The sequence below is a fragment of the Nannospalax galili genome, unplaced genomic scaffold, assembly GCF_000622305.1.
Source record: "Nannospalax galili isolate Female #2095 unplaced genomic scaffold, S.galili_v1.0 scaffold159, whole genome shotgun sequence".
NCBI classification, from domain to species: domain Eukaryota; kingdom Metazoa; phylum Chordata; class Mammalia; order Rodentia; family Spalacidae; genus Nannospalax; species Nannospalax galili.
Window position 1 is genome coordinate 1,716,436 of NW_008343239.1, and position 21,740 is coordinate 1,738,175.

The window sequence follows — 21,740 nt, forward strand, 5'->3', positions numbered from 1 at the left end:
AAGGTCCTGCTCAAACACGTCTGGCTTCACTTGGAAGCATGAATGAGATGTTTCCTCTAAGTTGACCCTCTTCTTTGTAGACTGGACACTGGTTCAAGTCCATTTCTGGGGTCTCCGTGGCCTCCCTGATCAAGAGGATAGGTGACTCACCATAGTTACAGAACACTTTGAAAGAAGTTCCATGGCCCCCTGGAATTTAGTCGACCTTGGAGGCCAAGGGTCAAAAACTTCCCTTTAAATCCTTCTGACCATATTAGTATAGGCCTCAAACTATGTCTGTTAAGTATCTAATAAGTTTAGTTCCACCAGTCTGGTATTTTTAATTGTCATGTGATATGTAGATAAGGCTTGGGTAAAAATCAAATATTCTCAGATAAACCTTGACTAGATATATATTTTTTTCCTTAAACTAGTTGGCTAAACTATAACTATAGAAATTTTAAGAGTATGTCTATATTATTTTTGTCTCATCCTTTATATGTCATAACAAACCTACACAGACCTTTGTCACTTGCTTAGGCTTTCTCAATTTTTCTATTTTGAAAAATATCTCCATTCCTATATCCTTTTAACATCTTTTACATTCTCATTTTCTTTTTTTTTAAATAATTATGAGACATAATGGCATTAACAAATAAATTTTCCAACTGTTGTGAGACTTCTTCTTTTCCTGGGGATGCTAAGCAATGCTTATTTCCATTTTTTTTTTTGGTCTTTTTTTTGAGACAGGGTCTCCCTGTAGCCCCAGCTGTCCTGGAACTCACTATGTAGACCAGGCTGGCCTTGAACTCACTGAGATCTGCCTGCCCCTGCCTCCTGAGTGCTGGGATTAAAGGTGTGCACCACCACGCCCCGCTGCTTACTCCCTTTTAAGGTTCTAGTGTCAAGCCAATGTTTGATTAAAGTTTTACTGGGGAACCAATGAATTTATTGAGCTTACTTATGGAGATAACTGAGGGGTTGCTGGGGTGTATGTATGACCTGAGGGTATACACACTGGAAAGACTTTACCCAGCATGGGTCATGCCTTCTCTTCTTAGCCTTCCCCAGATTCTATACTTTGGCCCTCCCCAAATCCAGGAGGCCATGTGTGATTAGGGCCAAATTGCATACAGTTGGCTGGGAAGAGTGGCTGGATAATCCAGGGAGGGTCCAATGACCCTGCCTAGCCCTCCTTTAATGAATGAGCACAACCGTCATCAAGCCCAATTATGATGATGTGTAGCGATCAGGCTCAGCTCAAGTCGTGATGATGATAGTTATTTCATGCAGTAGGGACTCCTGTATCGCATCATCTTATTAAAAGGACCTGGCATTTAAAAGGATTTGGTGCTAGGATCACATATGAGGGATAACATGTGTCGTTTGTTTTTCTGAGTCTGCGTTACTTCACTTAGTATAACAGTTTCTAGATCCATCCATTTACCTGAAAATTTCATTATTTCATCTTTCTTTACTGCTGAATAGAACTACATTGTGTAAATATACCACATTTTGTTAATCACTTGTCAGTTGAGGGGCACTTAGGTTGCTTCCATCTCTTAGCTATTGTGAAAAGAGCAGCAATAAACATGGATGTACAAGTGTCTCTGCAATAGGATGAGTCCTTTGGATACATGCCAAGGAGTGGCATAACCAGGTCATATGGTAAGTTCATTTTTAGTTTTTTAAGAAGTTCTCCACATTGTTTTCCATAGACGTTGAATGAATTTGCAATCCCACCAGCAGTGAATGAGCGTTCCCCTTTCTCCACATCCTTGCCAGCATTTGGTATCATTTGTTCTCTTGACCCTAGCCAGTCTGATTGGGGTAAGGTGGTACCGTAAGGTGGTTTTAATTTGCATTTCCCTAATTACTAATGATGCTGAACATTTTTTGAGATGTATCTTAGCCATCTTTATTTCTTCCTTTGAGAACTCTTTATATCTTTAGCCCATCTTTTCATTGGGTCATTTGGCTTCTCGGTTCTTTGAATGTTAAACCTCTGTCAGATGTGTCACTGATGAAGGTTCTTTCCCATTCTGTGGGTTTTCTGGATATATTCTGGATGTTAAATCTCTGTCAGATGCGTCACTGATGAAGGTTCTTTCCCATTCTGTGGGTTTTCTTTTCACTTTTTTGATAGTTTCTTTTGCAGTACAGAAGCTTTTTAGTTTAATGAGGTCCCACTTGTTGATTGCTGACCTTAATTCCTGAGCAACTGCTGTCTGTTTTAAAAAATCCTTTCCTACACCTATATCTTGTAAGTTACTGCCAATATTTTCTTCTAATAGTTTTGGGGTTTCCAGTTTCGCATTGAGGTTTTTGATCCATTTGGAGTTGACTTTTGTGCAAGGTGAAAGATAAGGATCTAGTTTCATTCTTCTACAAGTGGAGATCCAGTTTTACCAGCACCATTTGTAGAAGATGCTGTCTTTCCTCCATTGTGTGTTCTTGGCACCTTTGTCAAGTGGCTGAAATTGTGCCCACTCAGGTTTGGATCTTCAGTGATGTTCCATTGATCTATGTGTCTATTTTTGTTCTAGTGCTCATGCTGTTTTTATGACTATAGCTCTGTAGTATACTTTGAGATCTGGTATAGGAATCCCCCCAGCATTGCTCTTTGTGCTCTGGGTTACTTTGGCTATCTGGGGTCTTTTGAGGAAACATTATTATTATTATTATTATTTTGTCTTTTTGAGATAGGGTCTCCCTGTAGTCTCAGCTGGCCTGGAACTTACTGTGTAGACCAAGCTGGCCTTGAACTCACAGAGATCTGCCTGCCTCTGCCTCCCAAGTGCTGGGACTAAAGGCGTGTGCCATCATGCCCTGGTATTTTTATCATTCTTAAATCATGTACTGCAGCATATATTTTGGGAAGTAAATGCATGTGCAGGTGCCTATGGAAACCAGAGGCATTGGGCCCGCTGGAGCTGGAGTTATAAGCAGTTGTGTTCTAAATTGCTGGGTCCTCTCTCCAGCCCCTAAGTTAAACTTGTGTTTTTTTGGTGTGTGTGTGTTGGCTTGGAACTCACTGTGTAGCCAAAGATGACTGAATTTCTGATCATCCTGACTCTATCTCCCAAGTGTTGAGATTATAGGAGTATAACACTGTACCCTGTTTTATATGGTGCTGGGAATGGAACTTAGGGCCTCTGCCTCCAGAATACTGGATTAAAGGCATGGGTTACCATGCTGGGCTCCCATCTTGTTTTTTAAGACAAGGTGTCTTACTAGGTCCCGGGGTTCAATGATTAGGCTAGGTTGACCGGCTAGTGAATCTCAAAGATCTTCCTGTCTCTGCCTCTCCAGTGCTGAGGTTACAAGGGTGAACTACCATGCCCAGCTTTTTTATGTGGTTTGGGGGACATAACTGGGGTCTGCATGCTTGTGTAGTAAGCACTTTATGAACTGAGCTATCTCTCTAGCTTGATCTTGAACTTGTGATCCTCCTGCCTCTACCTTCCAAATGAGTTTCTTTTTATTTCTTAAATTTATTTATTTATTTCCTTTTGAGACAGGATCTTACTATGTAGCCCTGGCAGGTTTGGAACTTACTATATAGACTAAGCTGCCCTCAAACTCACAGAGATTCACCTACCTCTGCCTCCTGAGTGCTGGGATTAAAGGTTTGTACTACCACTGGACTATTGGTATTTTATTTTTATTTATTTTAAAGTTATTTAGGACAGGATCTCACTATGTAGATCAAGCTGGTCTCAAACTTACCTGCCTCTGCTTTCCAAGTGCTGGGATTAAAGGAATATACCACCTAGCCTGGCTTATGTTTATTTATTTTGAGATTGTCTGTCTGTTATGTAAATCCAGCTGGTCTTGAACTCTTGGATTCTTTTGTCTCAGCCTTCTGAGTGGCTGGGATTACAGATCTGTACCACTATGCCTGGCCCATCAGCAGTTTTTGTTGCCCAGACAATCAATCAGAGGAGAAAAAATGAAGAAGTCTAACGTTTCCCTGTCAGGTCAGGAGCAGCACGTCTCTTCCTGGTCATGATGAGATCAGAGAGATATGGTAGAGAGAGGCCAGTGGGCTGCCCTGCAGTGAGTCATGAGAATGTTGAAGGTGCCTGACCCTGAAAACACCCAAGGAATGATGTTCAGATGGCTCATGTAGCCTGGGAGTGGATGCTGGCTGGGACTAACCCGGAGGGTACTCTTGTACTGCTAAAGATACACAGGAAGTAGTTTTAAGGCAGGCTGGTATGTCTCTGTCTGCTTCCTTTTCTTTTTCTCTTTACTGTGCTTGGTGGTTTTTGAGACGGGGTCTCCCTGTAGCCCAGCTGTCCTGGAACTCAGTATATAGACCAGGCTGGCCTTGAACTCACAGTGATCTGCCTACCTCTGCCTCTACCTCTGGGATTATGAACATAGGACCTTATCCATGCTAGGCAAACACTTTACCACCACTCTACCCTTATTCACTTTTCTTTAACAAAAGAAGCAGCTGGACAAGGCAATGATGTCAGACTAGATTAAATAAGAGACCTTGGTTTTTATTGTATTTACTTTTGTTTGTCTCTCCCTGTAGGGCAAAGTATCACTGGGTTTTTTATTACACTCATGACATAGTTGCCTTTAAAAATAAAACTGAGTCAGGCATGGTGGTTCACGTCTGTAATCCTAGCACTTGGGAGGCTGAGGCAGAGGGGTTCAAGGCTAGCCTGGGCTATAGATGAGAACCTGTCTCCATAAAGTTTTGTGATTTTTAAAAAGATCATTAAGCCAACAATAGTACAAGTCACACACACACACACACACACACACACAGAGGTATATATAAAACAAATTTTAAAGGCAATTTGAGCTACATTTGGTGGTGCACACCTGTTATGCTAACACTTGGGAGCCTGAGGCAGGACGATCTGGAGCTCAAGGCTAGCCTGGGTCACAGAGCATGCCCCTATTAAAAAAGGGGGGAGCATTTGGACTTGAGGGTAGTAGGAGCTGGGCATACACTGAAGGTTATAGAGAAGTCATAGACCTCAACCTCTAATGGGGAGTGTGCCCTTGGCCACCTCCCTCCTAGGTCTTTTCCCCTGAGGAATGAAAATTATTTAATCCTTTTATTTGCAGAAGGGTGCTGGGAATGAAACATCTAGTAAGATATAGCAGCTATTAAACTTCCTGGTCAGAATTGAGGTTCTGTGATTGATAAATGTATGAGTATTAAACACAGTAAGATATTAACTCCAGGATCCCTGAACCAAAATGCCTGCTTTTTAACACCCAGTCCCAGGCAAACAGACTTCCAGGACAATAGATTAAGTACAATACACTGAAATTGCCTTGATCCTAAGAAGGAAAGGTTTTATATTTGGTACCTGTCCAGAAGCCAAGCTGGTTAGAACTCTATAGATTCTTTCCTATTTCTTTTTGGCTTTTGGAGACAGTCTTGCCACATAGCCCAGGTTGACCTCAAACTCATGATACTGACTCAAAAGTGTCCCTTGGTTTGGGGAGGGGGCAGCAGTTGGGAAGGGCTTGGCCGCGCGGGTTGGGGGCTCTGAACTCAGGCAGCACGGTCCCAGCGCTCTGTCCTACCAATTATCTGATCCCAAAGTCTGTGTACTTGCCAGTAGGAGATGGCAAGAATTTCGACTCTAGGGGAATCCCCTCACCCGTGTCGTGCAGTGGCGGAGGCGGTCAGAAGAGGGTGTCGGATCCCCTGGAACTGGAGTTACAGACGGTTGTTAGCTGCTATGTGAGTGCTGGGACTCGAACCCGGGTCCTCTGCAAGAGTAGCCAGTGCTTTTAACCGAGAGCCGTCTCCCCAGCCCGTCTACTGAGAGTTTTAACCAGCACCTTTGTCATGTCACCGTGGACCAACTCGAGAAAGACTCATCCCGGCTCCATTCTGCAATTGAGAAAATTGAGGCTGGGAGAGAAATATTCTCAAAGACTTCCGCGGAGTTTCAGCGCACAAAGACCCTCCTGCGGTTCCCCCGGCAGGTGGCCCCCTCTCCCTGCGGAGGTCGCTCCGCCTCCACGCCTTCAACCAACCCAAAGGCCGGCCCGGGGTCCCCTCCTGGGGGAAGTTTTCCGGCCCTTCCTCCCTGGATCAAAAGCTCCTGAGATGGCATTAAGCCTGGTCCTGGTTTCCCGGTGGTCCGCACTCCTGGGGGTACGGGGATGGGTGGGGGATCCACCCCCCTCCAGGGCTTCAGAGAAACGGGTGACCCAGGTTTGGCTTTGCTGAGGTCGCGAAGACCCCCTGTCCGGTCCCCTGCGCCACCGTGGTGCCCACAAGGTAGAGCTATCAATCCAGATTAAGACCCCGAAGTCCAACAGGTGAGAGCGCCCAGCAAGGTCGACCGGACTGGTACCGCCAGGCTCCTATCGCTGGCTCCCGAGCAGAGGCGTGCCAGGGGCGTGGCCTAAGAAGGATGAGCGGGGCTCCAGGGCTCGGGCTCAGCCTCTGGAGGGGCTGGAGGAGGGCCACGAGGGCCGCAAGGCGGGGTAGGGGCGGAGTCTAGGCCTTGTGGGGCGGGGTCCCAGAGATCCTGAACGCAGCCTCGGGTCTGACTGGAGGACAGCTGCACAGGCCGGAGGGCGGGATCTGGGGCGGGGCCTAGTCCAGCGTGGGCGTGGCCCCAGGTCTCTTAAGCACGGCCTCGGGCCGGGCTGGAGAACATCCGCTCAGACTTGAGGGCGGGGCCTAAGCATGTGGGACGGGGCCATGCCTCCGGGGGCGAGGCGGGGCGAGGGCGGGTCCCTGCGCCCTCTGGGGCCCTCGGCTGCCACTGCGCCTCAGTCTACTCTCCACGCTCGCCCGGTCAATATGACTGATGCGCTGCTTCCCGCGGCCCGCCAGCCTCTGGAGAAAGAGAGCGACGGCTACTTTCGGAAGGTGAGCCGCTCCGCGCTGGCGGCGAGTCTCCAGGTCCCGGACCTCGGTCCCCGTAAACTGTGAACCTCCTGAGGGGGGCGCGTGGCAGGGGTGGGCCAGGCCGGGGGGCGGGGAGGGGGCGCGCTGGGCGGGTGCGGGCGGTACCGAGGGAAGGGGAGGGAGAGCGGGAAGGGACCGCGGCGTGCCGGGCGGCCGGAGCAGGTGCAGCCAGGCTGGGGAGCGCAGGTGCATGGGCCCGCCCGGCGCAGGTGGGAGCCTGGAGCTGTACTAGTCTCACCGCCAGGCAGGCATCCACCGGGAAAGAACCAGCTCCTAGCCGCGCTGTCGCGCTCGGCGTCTTGGTGCTACGCCCGGAGCCCAGTTTTCCCCAGGGCACTTGGCCCCGGCACAGGTGGAGATAGAAACGACTGCCCCGGGGCTCACTGGCTTTCTCCTTTCGCCTCCTAAATACTCTCCGTGTTCTGTCCCTTCGACGTCTCGGGTTAGAGAGGGAGGCTGCTGGAAGCGCGCCTCGGGAGCGCCTCCCTCATTTGTCCCCGGGTCTCCCCGGAGTTCCAGAGCACCGCCATCTCGCCCCTTCGCCCGAGAGGATTTATCTGTATCTGGTTGTCCGAGAGATGAGGCGGACTGGGCTGGGCTCCGGGCTCTTGGCACGCTCTGGCGCTCCCCGGCAACTCACCCGCCTACTTGTCGCCCTCGAGGTATTTCTCGAGTAGCTCCATCGCTCAAAAGCGACCCCAGCTGGAGCCCACAGGGGCGCAGGGATACCCAACCGCTGCTGGAGCTGGCTTACAAAGACGCTTTGGAGGTGCGAATCTCAGTGACACGCCCCTCACCTTTCAGGTCCCTAGTGATTCTAAAAATAGCCTTTGGGGTTTAGCCAAGGATCACATGTGGGTTGAGAGATTGTCGTAGATTTTTTTTTTTTTTAACTGATACGATCTAAGGCACAGCGGGTAAACGCGAATGGGGAAGTGAAACTGCTTCCCACAGAGCAATCAATTCTTAATTGTTCAGAGCCTAGCCATCCACTTCGCAAATGGTCTTGGCAGTCGCCCCCTCCCGTGGGCACTGACTACTTAGGGTTTTTGCTCACTGGTGGTATAGTACACGGGGGAATCTGGAGACAGGTGGGGATGGAGTGGGCAGATTTTTGAGTTGCTTTTAGGATTAAAAAAAAAGTTTTAAAGTATATTTAAATTGAAAGATGTCATCATGGAATTACAGGATTATAACTTCTAATTATGTGTGGCATTTGGGCCAGAGGATCACAAGCCAGAATCACTGGAGGAGGTTTGGCCTGGGAATCTTTGAGATGTCCAACCTAGGGCCCCATCGCCTCAGGGCCTGACTGCCACCTCCACAAAATTGCTTTCTGTCTTCCAGCGAATTGTTTGTCCTCTGAACAGGTGGCTTTGTGAACCTATGGCAGCATCTGGGGGAAAATTCAGGGAGAGTCAGTGAGGATGGAGCACACTCTCGAGGCCCTCAGCCTTCTAGAACAGGTTTTCCTTTGAGACCCCTCCAGGGCTGTGAGTCTCAGGGAGAACATGCATGGGAAAGAGAGAGAGCGGTAAGGAAACAGGCTTGGAGGTTGGGTGTTTTAAAGATTCTTTTATTTTATGCGTATGTGTGTGTGTGGGTGCCCATGCCCTCGGAGTCCAGAAAAGGATATTGGATCCTCTCCCGTTGGGAATGCTGGGAACTAAACCCAGGTCCTCTGCAAGAGCAGCAAGTGCTCTAAATCACTGAGCCAACTGTCTATCTCCCTGGATGATTTTTCGATGCAGTTTCTCTGATGCTGGATGAGAGCAGAATACAATGAATCACTGCTTTACAATGAGAAACACCCATTTGAAAACGAAACCTTGTAACCATCATTGTGTTGTGTCTGAGTTAAGTCACACCAGTCCCACACCTGTCCTAATAAAAGGTGTTGGTAGAATTTTTCTTGATCTGTGACCTGAGCCAATGTGACCTAATATAAATACTCTGTGAATGAAAGGTGGGTGCTACATAAGTGAAGAAAGGGAGGAAGAACACTTCAGTGGAAGGTAACAGCCTGGGCAAAGGCACAGAGGTGTGGGTGCTTGGAACCCTCAGAGTGTAAATCTACAAAGTGGAACCAGGCAGTTCAAGGTTACACATCCTAAGGAACCAGAGAACTTTGGGAATCTATGGAAATATTTTATCCAGTTCAGTCTTGTGAAATTTGTACCAGAAAAACCATTTTTTGGCAGCTGGGTGGTCACTAGTGTTAGAGAGGTAAAGTGACACCATGCAGGAAGGAGTTGGGGATTTAGACCCTGTAATCTCTATCATCTTTGCTGTCCTTACTCTTTTTTGAGATAGCCCTAGCTGGCCTGAACTTGCTATGTAGACCAGGCTGACCTCTATCTCAAAGAGATATGCCTGCCTCTGGGATTAAAGGTGTGTGCCACCACACCTGGCCCTCTCTACTCTTGATACAGGCAGTGTTGGCTGTAGTTAGTATACAGTGCTGTGTCCAGTTGGGGTTGTAGCTCAGTGGTAGAGTACTTGCCTAACATGCACACAGACCTGGGTTCTAGCCCCAGCACTACAAAAATGAATAGATGATGGGGCTGGAGAGATGGCTCAAATGTTAAGGGTGCTTACTGCTCTTCTAGAGGAACTGAGGTGGGTTCTCAGCACCCACATGAGGTGGCTCACAACTGCCTGTAACTAGCTTTGGGGGATCTGATGTCTCTGGGTTCTGAGGCCACCTGCACTCATGTACCTTCTGACATACACATAATTCAAAATAATAAAATCTTGGAGCTAAAGAGATGACTCGGCGGTTAAGAGCACTGACTGTTCTAACAGAGGACCTGGGTTTGATTCCCAGCACCCACATGACGGCTAACCGTCTGTAACTCCAGTTCCAGGGGACTCTGATGCCGCCTTCTGACCTCAGGCATTGCATGACATAACACAGGTGCACTTACACACATGCAGACATAATACCCACACACAAAATTAAAAAAAAAAAATCTTTACAAAAGTAGATGAATCAAATGTTATGGGCACGTACCCTTGTCCCCCCTTCCCACCAGCTTGTACCCCTAACTCAGACCATGGGTCCAGACTAAAGGTGGGGATGCCAGGGATGCCAGAGGGGAGGTTGAGATGATGGGATGGACCCAGCAATGTGCCACCTGCTGTCTGGAGATGTGGCTTTGGGAGTCATCCAAGTAGGAGGCATTTGGGATGCTAAGGGGCCTGGAACAGAAAGGAATAATAAACTTAAGGGGTAGGAAGGAGATGGGAGGCCAGCAGGAGGGTGGCAGTGCCAAGGACATGGAGAGAGGCAAGTCTTTAGCAGACAGGTGAGACAAGAATGCTGGAGAGTTCTAGATTAGCCTTTTAAGGGGTTAGTAGAAAGTAAGTGGTTGCAGGGTGGGAACAAAAGCCAGTGTGACCAGGGTTGCTGAAGACGGGAGGTGCTGGAGGGAGATGAGGCAGAGAGGACAGAAAGCAAGCTTGTTTTGATATATGTATGTATGGACAAGGTTCCACTGTGTAGGCCAGGCTGACCTTATACCTGCAATCACCCTTTGTCAGCCGTGTGTGTGTGTGTGTGTGTGTGTGTGTGATGCTGGGCATGGAACTCAGAGCCGTCTACATGTTAGGCTCTATCACTGAGCTACATCCCCAGCTCCTTGAGTATATATACTTTTTAATCTTTTTATTTTTATCATACAGGGTTGGAATCTGGGACTTCTTGCATGCTTAGTACATACTCTACCACTGAGCTACAATTCTCACTTCCAAATGCTTTTTAGGGATTGCAGGGGTTGGGGATTTAGCTCAGCAATAGAGGGCTTGCCTAACAAGTGCAAGGCTCTGAGTTCAGTCTTCAGCTCTGTTGGGGGTGGGGGGACATAAAACAACCATAAAACAACCATAAAACAAGCATACCATCCTTTAGAATGAGGATGTCTAGAGCCTTATTTTTCTTTTCCCTTCTTCGTTTTTGAGGGTTTGAATTCTTGCTTCTTGTGAGTCTCTACCTCCCAAGTGCTGGGATTACTGATGTGGGCTACCTTACCCTGTTTAAAATTTGTTCTTATATTTACAGCCCGCAGGGCCTGTGCCTGCCAGGCAAGTGCTCTACTGCAGCTTCCTAAAGAGCTTTAAGAACTGGAAGCATGGGGCTGGAGAGATGGCTCAGCCGTAAAGATCACTGACTGTTCTTGCAGAGGACCCGGGCTCAATTCCCAGCACCCACATGGCGGCTATGAACCATCCTTAACTCCAGTTCCAGGGGAATCCAAAGCCCTCTTCTGACCTCTGTGGCATTGCATGACAAGGGTGCACTCACATACATGCAGGCACTACACTCATACACATAAAAAAATAAAAATAAGGCCGAGTGTGGTGGCACACGCCTTTAAACCCAGCACTTGGGAGGCAGAGGCAGGTGGATTTCTGTGAGTTCAAGGCCAGCCTGGTCTATATAGTGAGTTCCAGGACAGCTGGGGCTACAGAGAGACCCTGTCTCAAAAAGACCAAAAAATAAAAAATAAAGATAATAAAATACTAAAAACAAAACAAAACAAAACTGGAAGTCACCTGAAAGAAAATAAAAATGGAGTTGTTGCTACCAGGCTTTTAAAAAATATTTTCTTTGGGGCTGGAGAGATGGCTCAGTGGTTAAGAGCACTGATTGCTCTTGCAGAGGACCCGGTTTCAATTCCCAGCACCCACATGGCAGCTATGTACTGTCCTTAACTCCAGTTCCAGGGGAATCCAAAGCCCTCTTCTGACCTCCGTGGCATTGCACGACATGGGTGCACTCACATACATGCAGACAATACACTCATACACATAAAATGAAAATAATAAAATATTTAAGAAAATTTTTTTTTCTTTATTTTTATTTTTTTGTGTATGAGTGTGTTGTCTGCATGGGTATAAGTACACCTGTGTCATGCAGTGCCTGCGGAGGTCAGGAGAGGTTGTCAGATCCTCTGGAACTGGAGTTAGGATGGTTGTTAGCTGCCATGTGGGTGCTGGGAATCAAACCCAGGTTCTCTGTTAGAGCAGCCAGTGCTCTTAACTGCTGAGTGAACCCTCCAGCCTCATGCTACCAGGTTTTGTAGGTCCTGCCCTCCCCTCAAATTCTGGAGGGTGGATTTACTTTATATTTTGCTTTCTAAGATAAACTTTGATAACTTGCTGATTTAAAAAAAAAGAAGCTAGGTGTGGGAGTACACATCTGTGATTCCAGCACTCTGGAGGTGGCAGCTAGAGGACTGCAGCAAGTTTAAGGCCAGACTGGCCTCCATCTATCCATCCATCCATCCGTCTGTCCATCCATCTGTCTGTCCATCCATCCATCTGTCCTGAGTTCCATGTCAGCCAGGGCTACATAGCAAAACCCTGTCTCAAAATACAAACAAAAAAGCTGAAAATGAAGTAGTCAGGTTGGACTCTTGGAGACTCAGCATGCTGAGGAACAATGTCTACAGTCAGAGGGGAGGAGAGGTTGGAATCATTGGGAGGCTGAGCTAACAACCAAGGGCATTAGGCACCCCCCAACTAGAAATATAGTCAGTAGCCCTCAGGTCAGATTTCCCTACCCTGTCTTAGTTTGCATGCTCTTGCAGGATTAAATTCATTTCAAGGCAGACTTCATAACTTCCTTCCCTTCCTCTTGTATTTAAATGTCATTCTGCTCCATTCCTTTAAAAATCACATATGGGGCCGGGCGTGGTGGTGCACGCCCTTTAGTCCCAGCACTTGGGAGGCAGAGGCAGGCGGATCTTTGAGTTCAAGGCCAGCCTGGTCTACATAGTGAGTTCTTGGACAGCTGGGGCTACAGGGAGACCCTGTCTCAAAAAGACCAAAAAAAAAAAAAAAAAAAGATCACGTATGGAAGTGACTGTGCTGTGCCTGACCCTGGCTTGTGGACATGTTAGAACCTGACTTCTTGCTGGAAAATAAGCCTAGAGTCTTGAGCAAACTAGACAGGTGCTGTACCACCATGCTATAGCCCCAACTCCTGGACCCTACAGTTTAAGGCAGGCAAGCTTCATTTTCTGGGGTGCTGAGCAGGGCTGGGAACTGAGGCTTTGTACATTCACCTAGCTCAAGCCATGCTTCAGAAGGAGTCAGCTTCTTTGCTGTTCATAGAGTGAGCAGTGGGGTGGTTCACAGGGCTCGGACTGGTTTTGTGTGACTTGCACACAAAATGAAACCCAATTGTCCAAGTCCCTAAGCTAGCCGGCTGTGCATCCTAAGTGTGAAAGATAACAGGGAAGGGGTTCTCTTGTAAATCAGGGCCTCCTTGGGGTTGTGTGAGAGACCACGCTGTGCAGACAGAGGACACAGGTTAACCCTACTTGCTGGCATATCTAACAAGAAAAAAAAGAAAGCTTTCTGTTACAATGTCATATTTTTCTTTCTCTGGCTTCTCACTGGGCTCTTTTTTTTTTTTCCTTCTCACTAAATTATGCTGTCACTGAATTGAAGCGCAGTTCTAGAAGATTATTACGTTCTTTTTTTTTTTTTGGTTTGTTTTTATATTTTAAGATTTCCTTTAAAAAAACAGGAGAACCAGTACAGCTATCCCTCCCCTTCCCCAGATTTTTATGTACTCTCTGTTGAAAGTCTTAGAAGAAAGTGTGTTCAGACCTGTAGTTAACTGCAGAGCAATGTAAATTTTCAGCCTGTGCTTCTAGCAGATCCCTTCTCTTGGGGCCCCTTCTTCCCAGAGGCTGTAGTTCTGAAATCTCTAGGAAAACCTGTTCCAGATGAAAACAAAACAAAATCCACACACATGGGGAAAAAGCCTAGAGAAAACCTTTCCCCAGGACTGTAGAAAGGCTGTAAATGGGAGGTCTTGGCCCTGTGTGCAAGGAGGTTGTCAGACACAGTGGTGCTTTGTCACTTGTTATCTCTGCCTCTTCATCCCCAGGGAACAGTGTCCTGAAATGAATTTGGCTCCATTGTTTTTACTCAAGAGCTCTAGGAGTGCTTGTTTGTTGTTCACTAAACCTGCTGGCTGAACTGGGCCCCAAGGTTCATTGTGTCCTGGTTTATGGCCCCTGTTTACTCTGGGCTTCCCGAGGACTCCAACAGAGAAGGATAGAGGAGAATCCTTTCTTTTTCTTTTAAATTCAGAGACTTCTCTCATTCTTCCTGGGTGCCAGCGTGATCTAATTTCTAATTTCGCTTTAGACATGTATGGGTATACAGCTATGGGAAAGTATTTTATTTTATTTTTAAATTTTTTAATTATTTTTTAATGCTGGGGATTGAATCCAGGACTCCATGCTAACAGGCAGTTGCTTTACTGCTGAGCTGTATGTTTTCTTTTGACTTTTTTTTTTTTTTTGGAGACAGGGTCTCCTTGTAGCTCCAGCTGTCCTGGAACTTACTATGTAGACCAGGCTGGCCTTGAACTCACAGAGATCTGCCTGCCTCTGCCTCCTGAGTGCTGGGATTAAAGGTGTGCACCACCATGCTGGGCTCTGACTTCTTATTTTGGGAAGTTAAGTTTCCCAGATGGCCTTCAACTCTCTGTATCCCTGGTAGTCCCTGAACTTGTGATCATCTTGTCTCTGACTGGTGAAGCTATCTGATGGGCTTCATGGATCCTAGAGGATCAGGAGCTTCAGTTTTCTAGGATATTAGTATTGTCTCTGAGGCTATTTAGACTCACAGCCCAAACAGAAAAAGCCAATTAAAGCCACAGAAAGACTAAAAGACAATAACAACCCGGGGGTACTGTCCCCAACTGTTAATATAAGTGTAAAGGCTGGATGTAGGTTGACCATGACCTTGGTGAGAGTTGCAGCCGCAGGGGTGCTCACCAACAGCCCAAAGGGCCTGTGTGGCACTCCTCCTGCTATGGGAGTCTGGCCAGGAGGAGTCCCTGGCAGAAACAGAATTTTCAGGGTGACTCAGAGGAGAGTCAGTGTGATGAGCTGTAACACTGTAAATGTCCCTTGTTTCCTGGGGCTATTTGGATAGTGACCAAAACACCACCTGATGCTACTGGGCATCGGTTTTCTCTGGATCAACACTTCCTCCTGTGGCTCAAGTATGACAGTCTCCTAACACAAAGGCTGCATTGGAAGTGGCCGCAAAGCACAGTGGAACTGTAGGTGCCTCTCAGCCACAGGACTGTGCCTGGCAGAGTGGGCAGAGGGGTGTCTGCTGGGAGGGAGGGCTTTCTGCAGCACCAGGATAGAGAGAAAAGGTGGTAAATGGTATGGGTCCTGACTTTTCCACCGAGAGATTGGAGTTCACTAGGGCCCTAAGCCTTTGGAAAAATCCCAGGTACCTCTTCAGAGGTAGTTAATTTTTTTTCCCACACAGTTACATTTCACAGGTAACATAAGTATTGTTGAGAAGGCAATCACAGCAATGTACAAGTTCAAGGTCAATCCAAATACAGCCCCCCATGCTCCACACATCCATACTGTTTAGATATGAACTGTTTATGTGGTGTGTCAGTCTTGTTTCTTGGAATAAGCAGGACATGCAGGGCACAGTGGCACATACCTTTAGTCCCAGCACTAGGAGGCAGAGGCAGGTGGATCTCTATGAGGTCAAGGCCAGCCTGGTCTACATAGTGAGTTCCAGGTCAGCTGGGGCTACAGGGAAAGACCCTGTCTCAAAAGCCTAAAAAGAAAAAAGAATAAGCAGGGCATAGGGTGCTTCTGGAAATATGTTTGTTTTGTGGAAATTTTGCTGATTTTAGGCATAGTGGGATGTGAAGTAAGACCTTTGTGATTCAGCGTGTTGAACAGTTACAGTGATTGGCTGGTTGTGCATGGTGATGCACACCTATGATTCTAGCACTTCGGAGGCAGAGGCAGCAGGATCAGGAGTTTGATTTGCCTTGGCTGCATAAGGAGTTCGAGGCCAGCCTGGCTACATGAGACCTTGTCTCAAATAAAAGAAAAAAAGAAAATTATTGTGATTGGCATACAGTAGATATTAATGTAGGTTTCTCAAACTCAAAGGAGCCTCCAGTTAAAAATCTATGACTAAGTTTTGAGTCTTTTTCAAACATTTTATTTATTTATTTTATATGTGTGAGTGTTTTGCCTGTATGTATATAAGTGCACCTGTGTGTGCAATGCCCACAGAGGCTGAAAGAGGGCATTGGATCCCCTGAACTGGAGTTATGGATGGTTGTTAGCTACCATGAGGGTTCTGGGAACAGAACCTGGTCCTCTGTAAGAGCAGACAGTGCTCTTAACCACCGAGCCATCTCTCCAGCCCCTAAGTTTTTTGGGGAGTTTTTAAATGTCCTCCCTCCCTCCCTCCTCTCTCCCGTCCTCTCTCTCCTCTCTCTCTCATCTTTTTGCGATGGTTTTCCTGTAGTCCTAGCTGCCCTGGAACTTACTATGTAGCCCAGGCTTGCCTCATCTCACAGAGATCTGAATGTGCCAGCACTGCCCCATCAGCCCCTATGGGAATGGATTGGGATGCTGGAAGGAGACAACTGGGCCTCCACCTGGCAGATATCCTAGACAACTAGACTAATTATAAAACTGAATTCCTATATTATCTATCTATCTATCTATCTATCTATCTATCTATCTATCTATCTATCTATCTATCTATCATCTATCTATCTATCTATCTGAGTCAGGGTCTTGCTGTGTAGCCCAGTCTCACGTCAAACCCTTCCAGATTCAGCCTTCCAAATGCTTGGATCACAGGCCTGAGCACCCTTCCTTCATTTATCTATTTTAGGCATAGAAATCTAGATTCTTACCATCCAGTGTCCAGCGTGGCAAGAAGTGAAACGAGGCATGGGTGTACTGCAGAGTATCGTGTGCTATTTCAATGCTTTGTGACTGACAGCTCTGGCAAACTCAGAAACAAACAGTTCTATTTTCCAGAGTGGTGGTTGAGTAAAGGATTGCGCAACCAGGAAAGGCAAAGAAAAATATCCTTGGAGAAGCAAGGAAACACACCTGCCCTGCTGTGCTGTGCAAGGGTCTCTGGCCTGCAGCTGCCCCAGCCCTGCTCTGTCTGTCACCCTGCACTGTTTTACTACCCACTGCCATGTCACAAACTTGTACTTTGCCAGAAACATGGAATATGATTGTGTTTTATCTTTGGCCATGTGGGTGGAAGAAAAGTCCTGGTTCCTGGAGCAGAACAGAGGCAGGTGCCTGGCCCAGCAAGGAGTGGAGGACTTGTACCTTTCTAGGTAACCTAGTCACTGTCAGCCTCCACCAGAGTCTCTTCCAAATCAAGCCCCTCCATTTTTTGCATTGTTTTAAAATATAGTTTTATAAGCGAACAACCTAAGGGCATGCACAGATGAAAAAGAGCCTGTAGGCTAAGCGCGTTTTATTTGGGGTTTTAAAAAATATTTTATTTATTAAAATATTTTTATTTATTATTATTTCATGTGTATGCGTGTATTGCACCCATGTTGTGCAGTGCCCACGGAAGACAGAAGAGGCTGTCAGATCCTCGGAATTGGAGTCACAGACAGTTGTTAGCTGCCATGTGGGTGCTGGGATTCGAACCCGGGTCTTCTGCAAGAACAACCAGTGTTCTTAACCGCCAAGCTGTTTCTCCAGCCTCTCTTTGGGACTTTTAAAATTACATGTGCCAGGCATTCCAGTCCAAATCAACTTAGGCAGATGAAAATCCCGAGGTCTATCTCTACAGTAGATTGATTGATGATTGATTGATTGATTTAGAAGCTAGGTCTTGCAAGTCCAACCTGGCCTTGAATTCGTGATCCTCCTGCCTCATCTTCCTGAGTGCTGGAATCAACAGATGTACACCACCACACTTGGCACCCTGCAGTGGAATTTTACTTAAGGATAAAAAAGGAGCAAAAATTGATGAATGAAGCATCATGATTAAATCTCAAAACATGTTTTGGGGCAAAAATAAAGATATATATTGATTCTGTTTACATAGTTTAAGAGCAGACAGAAATCTAGGATGATAGAAATCAAAGCGTTACAGTGAGATGGCTCAAGTGGTTAAAGGCACTTGCTGCCAAGCCTAATGACCTGAGTTTGATCCCCCAGAACACATATGGTAGGAGAGAACAATTCTCCAAAACTGTCCTCTGACTGCCACACAAGTGCCGAGGCACATGAGCGCCTATGTATGAACCTGATTTTAAGTAGCATGGTGATTGTACAGGTATACATTTGTCCAGATGCATTGGACCCTGTATTTAAAAATCTATATATTTTATTATATGGAAATTAAGCTTCAATTCAAAAGGCTGGGTGAGTGTGGTGGTGCATGCCCTTAATCCTAGCACTCTGTGCTGAATTCAAGGCCAGACTGATCTACAGAATGAGTTCCTAGTCAGTCACGACTACTTAGTGAGACCTGTCTCAAAAGAAGAAAAACAAGAACAAAAAAAACCCAAGACCCAAAAGACAGTTTAGGTAAGGAAGGTGATGAGCTGGTTCCTGTAACTGGGAAGTCTAGAGGAATGGCTTGGCTTTCCCTCTGCCTTGATCAAGGTTCAGATGTTGTCATTAAAGCTGTTCCTCTGGTTTGCTCCCCCTAGCTAGGTTCCATTTCTAGAGAGATACTTCCCCTACTGCATCTGCCCAGTTTTATACACCCTCCGAAGTTCAAGGCCAAAGAGGCCCCCTCTTTGGAGCTATGGTCTCAGTATGTAATACCTTGCTTTCTTCCTGCCTTTCCCTCTGGTGGTATGCGCACCACCCACACCCAGGGCCTCTTGTTCATAAGCTCTGATTGAGCCTGACTGTCACATGCTTTTCCCATCCAGTCTCAGTACCAGGGACCTGATATTCCAACTGTCCAGGCATGGATCAGTTATGTTTCCTCTTAGACAGGAGGTAGAAGAATAGGGGTATCTTAGTTTGTTTCTCCATTGCTGTGACAAAATACTCTGACAATACCAACTTGGGGAGGAAAGGGTTTGTTCAGCTTACATCTCCCAGGTCCCAGTTCATCAGGGAGCCCAAGGTAGGAACTCGAGGCAGGAACCTGGAAGCAGGAGCTGGAGCACAGGCCATGGAGGAACGCTGCTTACTGACTTGCTTCCCTGGCCCCTGCTCAGCCTGCTTTCTTATGCAACACAGGCCCACCTGCCCAGGGGTGGCACCACCCACAGTGGGCTGGGCCCTCCCACAGCACTCATCAAGAAGATGCCCCTCAGACATGGCCATAGGCCAGTCCAATAGAGGAAATTCCCCAATTAAGGCTCCCTCAACCCAGGTGTGTCAAGTTGACACTAAAGCTATCCAGCACAAGGGGGAACAATCCTGGGCTGTGAAGTCAGGAGTGTTACTCCAGACAAAATGGGGTGATGCTGGGCAACCCTCAGACAGAAAGCACACGGGGAAGGGTGCCTGGGGTTAGCAGGTGAGCTGCCCGAGCATCCCCGCCCCCAGCTCTGCTGCTGCAGCCTCACTTAGAGGGGCAGGGAGGGCACAGCTGAAGTTGCACTCCACTCCATGCTTCCAGGAGGGGCTCCAGCTACTCACTGACCTCTTTGTCTCACAACTGTAGGATCCAGGATGCTGTACCAGCATCCATGTAGGTGTCTGGCACCTGGAAGGTGGCCTTAAAGCTAGCAATGATGCTGGGCATGGCGGGGGCACGCCTTTAGCCCCAGCACTTGGGAGGCAGAGTCAGGCAAATCTCTGTGAGTTCCAGGCCAGCTGGGGCTACAGGGAGACCCTGTCTCAAAAAGATCCCCCGCCCAAAAAAAAAGCTAGCAGTGACACTGAGCATTTGATTTATTCAGAATTTACTTTTCTTGGATGTTAGCTGTCTCACTGCCCTTATATTTATTTTTGTTTTTTAGTTTTTCAAAATTTATTTATTTAGTATTTTTGAGACAGAGTCTCACTATGGAGTCCTGGCTGACCTGGAACTTAGTATGTAGACCAGGCTGGCCTTGAACTCAACAACAGTTTGCCTGTCTCTGACTCCTGAGTGCCAGGATTAAAGGTATGCTCCTTAATGCCCAGCTTTTATTTTTATTTTTAATTATTTGTACATGTTTATAGGTGGGTTTGTACATGTGAGTATAATACCTGCAGAGGCCAGAGGAGGGTGTTGGATCCCCTGGAGCTGGAGTTACATGTGGTTGTGAGTTGTCTGATATGGGTGCTGGGAACTGAACCTTGGTCCTCTGCAAGAGCAGCAAGTGCTCTTAACTGTTGAGCCAATTCTCCAGCCCCCATTTCATGCTTTGAGAGTGACTGAAATGTCCAAATCCAATCATACTAAAGGAACGGACTAGAACCTGTGTAGGAGACTGCTGAATAGTTTCAGTCATCAACTTGATACTCCTGGATACAGAGAACTTGAAGAGAGGAATTTCCTTCATTGACTTGGCCTGTGACCATGTCTGTGGGGCATTTTTTTGATTGTTGAATGATGTGGGAGGGTTCAACCTACTGTGGATGGTGCCACTGCTGGGCAGGTGGTCCTGAGTTTAATAAGAAAGCAAACTGAGCACAGACCCAAGGAGCAAGCCAGAAAGCAGCATTCCTCCATGGTCTATGCTCCAGGTTCCTGCCCTGAGTGATGAACTGTGTGACCTGAGAGATATAAGATTTAAAAAAACAACAACAACAACAAAAAAAACTGAAAACCAAAACCCTTTCCTCTCTAAGTTGGTTTAGTCAGTGTTTCTATCACAGAAAAAAAAAGTAGGAAGAGACTCACTTCAGAGGCCTTTTTAGTTTTTGAGCTCAGGCTGGCCTTGCACACATCCTCTTGCTTCAGCCTCCAAAGCACTGTGCTTATAAGGCCTGCACCACTTCACCTGGCACCCACTAGGACTTCCTCAGTAGTGACTCTCAAAGTCTTAACAAGTCACCTCCGTTGGTGCCCTGGGTTCTGGGCCAAGCTGGTGTGATAACTATTCCCTTGGTTAAGTAATAAGGTACTGAATTGCAAGAGCTCCTTGTAAGCTGTTTGTTCAGGGCGAGGGACTGCTTGCTATCAGACAAGACCAGAAGGTTTGCTTGCCTGGCATGCATGAACCCCTAAGTTTCGGTAAATAAATAAAAAGCTTGCTAACTTGACCAGATTTTAGGACTGGGTGTAGCTTAATGGTACTTGTCTGGTATGTGCAGGGCCCTGAGTTCAATCCCTAGCAACACACAAACACAAAAGATAAGACCAGGGAGGAGAAATGTGTGGTGGGTTCTTCTGGAAAAGAAACTCCCCAACACCCAGTAGGGCTCTTGGATAGCTGGGCCCCTGGTGATTTCTGTTGGTCTTGCCCACATTTACCTCTCTGGGAACTTTCCAAGCAGCTGGGTGGGTGGTTTCTGTCAATTCCAGCAGAGCCCAGCATTCCTACCTGTCAGTAAGAAGTAATGTAGTTTTTAGAGCAGTAACGCAGTCTTTTAATCCTCTGCATTCCTGTGCCTTATCTAGAAACTGGACCCTAAATCTGTGGGTTGCTTAGGGCGTAGTGATTCCAGAAGTTGGGTACGGTGTAGGACCAGGAAAAAGTTATCTGAAAGCTGGAATGGCTGCTTATCTGAGTTGTGAGAATGTATATAAAGGACTTAGTAGTTAAAGCTTCTTTTTAAATCAAATAGCATTGGTGAACCATAGCATTCTGAGGCAAAGTTGAACCATCCCTCCATAGTAATTTTCAGAAGTAGAAAAGAAAATGAATTATTTCAGTCCTCTACTATTAAATCAGCTAAACATTAAAAACATTTTTACTATAAAAAATGGGAAAAATAAGACACCTCCACCCCTGGTCTCATGTAGCCAAGACTGGCCTTGAAATTCTGATCATCCTGCCTCTACTTTAAGCCTGTGAACATGTGCACACATGTGTGCGCATGTCTGAGTGAATTCAGTGTCCATAGAGGCCAAAGGTGTTGGATTCCTTGGAGCTGGAGTTACAGGCGGTTGTGAGCTA

The 21,740-nt window shown here is 46.8% G+C and overlaps 1 protein-coding gene across 1 annotated transcript in view; it reads left to right on the top strand.

Moving 5' to 3' along the window:
- Positions 1-6,689: 6,689 nt before the first annotated feature.
- Rhpn2 (rhophilin Rho GTPase binding protein 2) overlaps positions 6,690-21,740 on the top strand; it is a 68,914-nt gene continuing 53,863 nt past the window's right edge. The window contains exon 1 of the mRNA XM_008839461.2: positions 6,690-6,844. Within this exon, the coding sequence (XP_008837683.1) occupies positions 6,776-6,844 (69 nt within the window). The 5' untranslated portion in view covers positions 6,690-6,775. The remainder of the gene's footprint in view (positions 6,845-21,740) is intronic.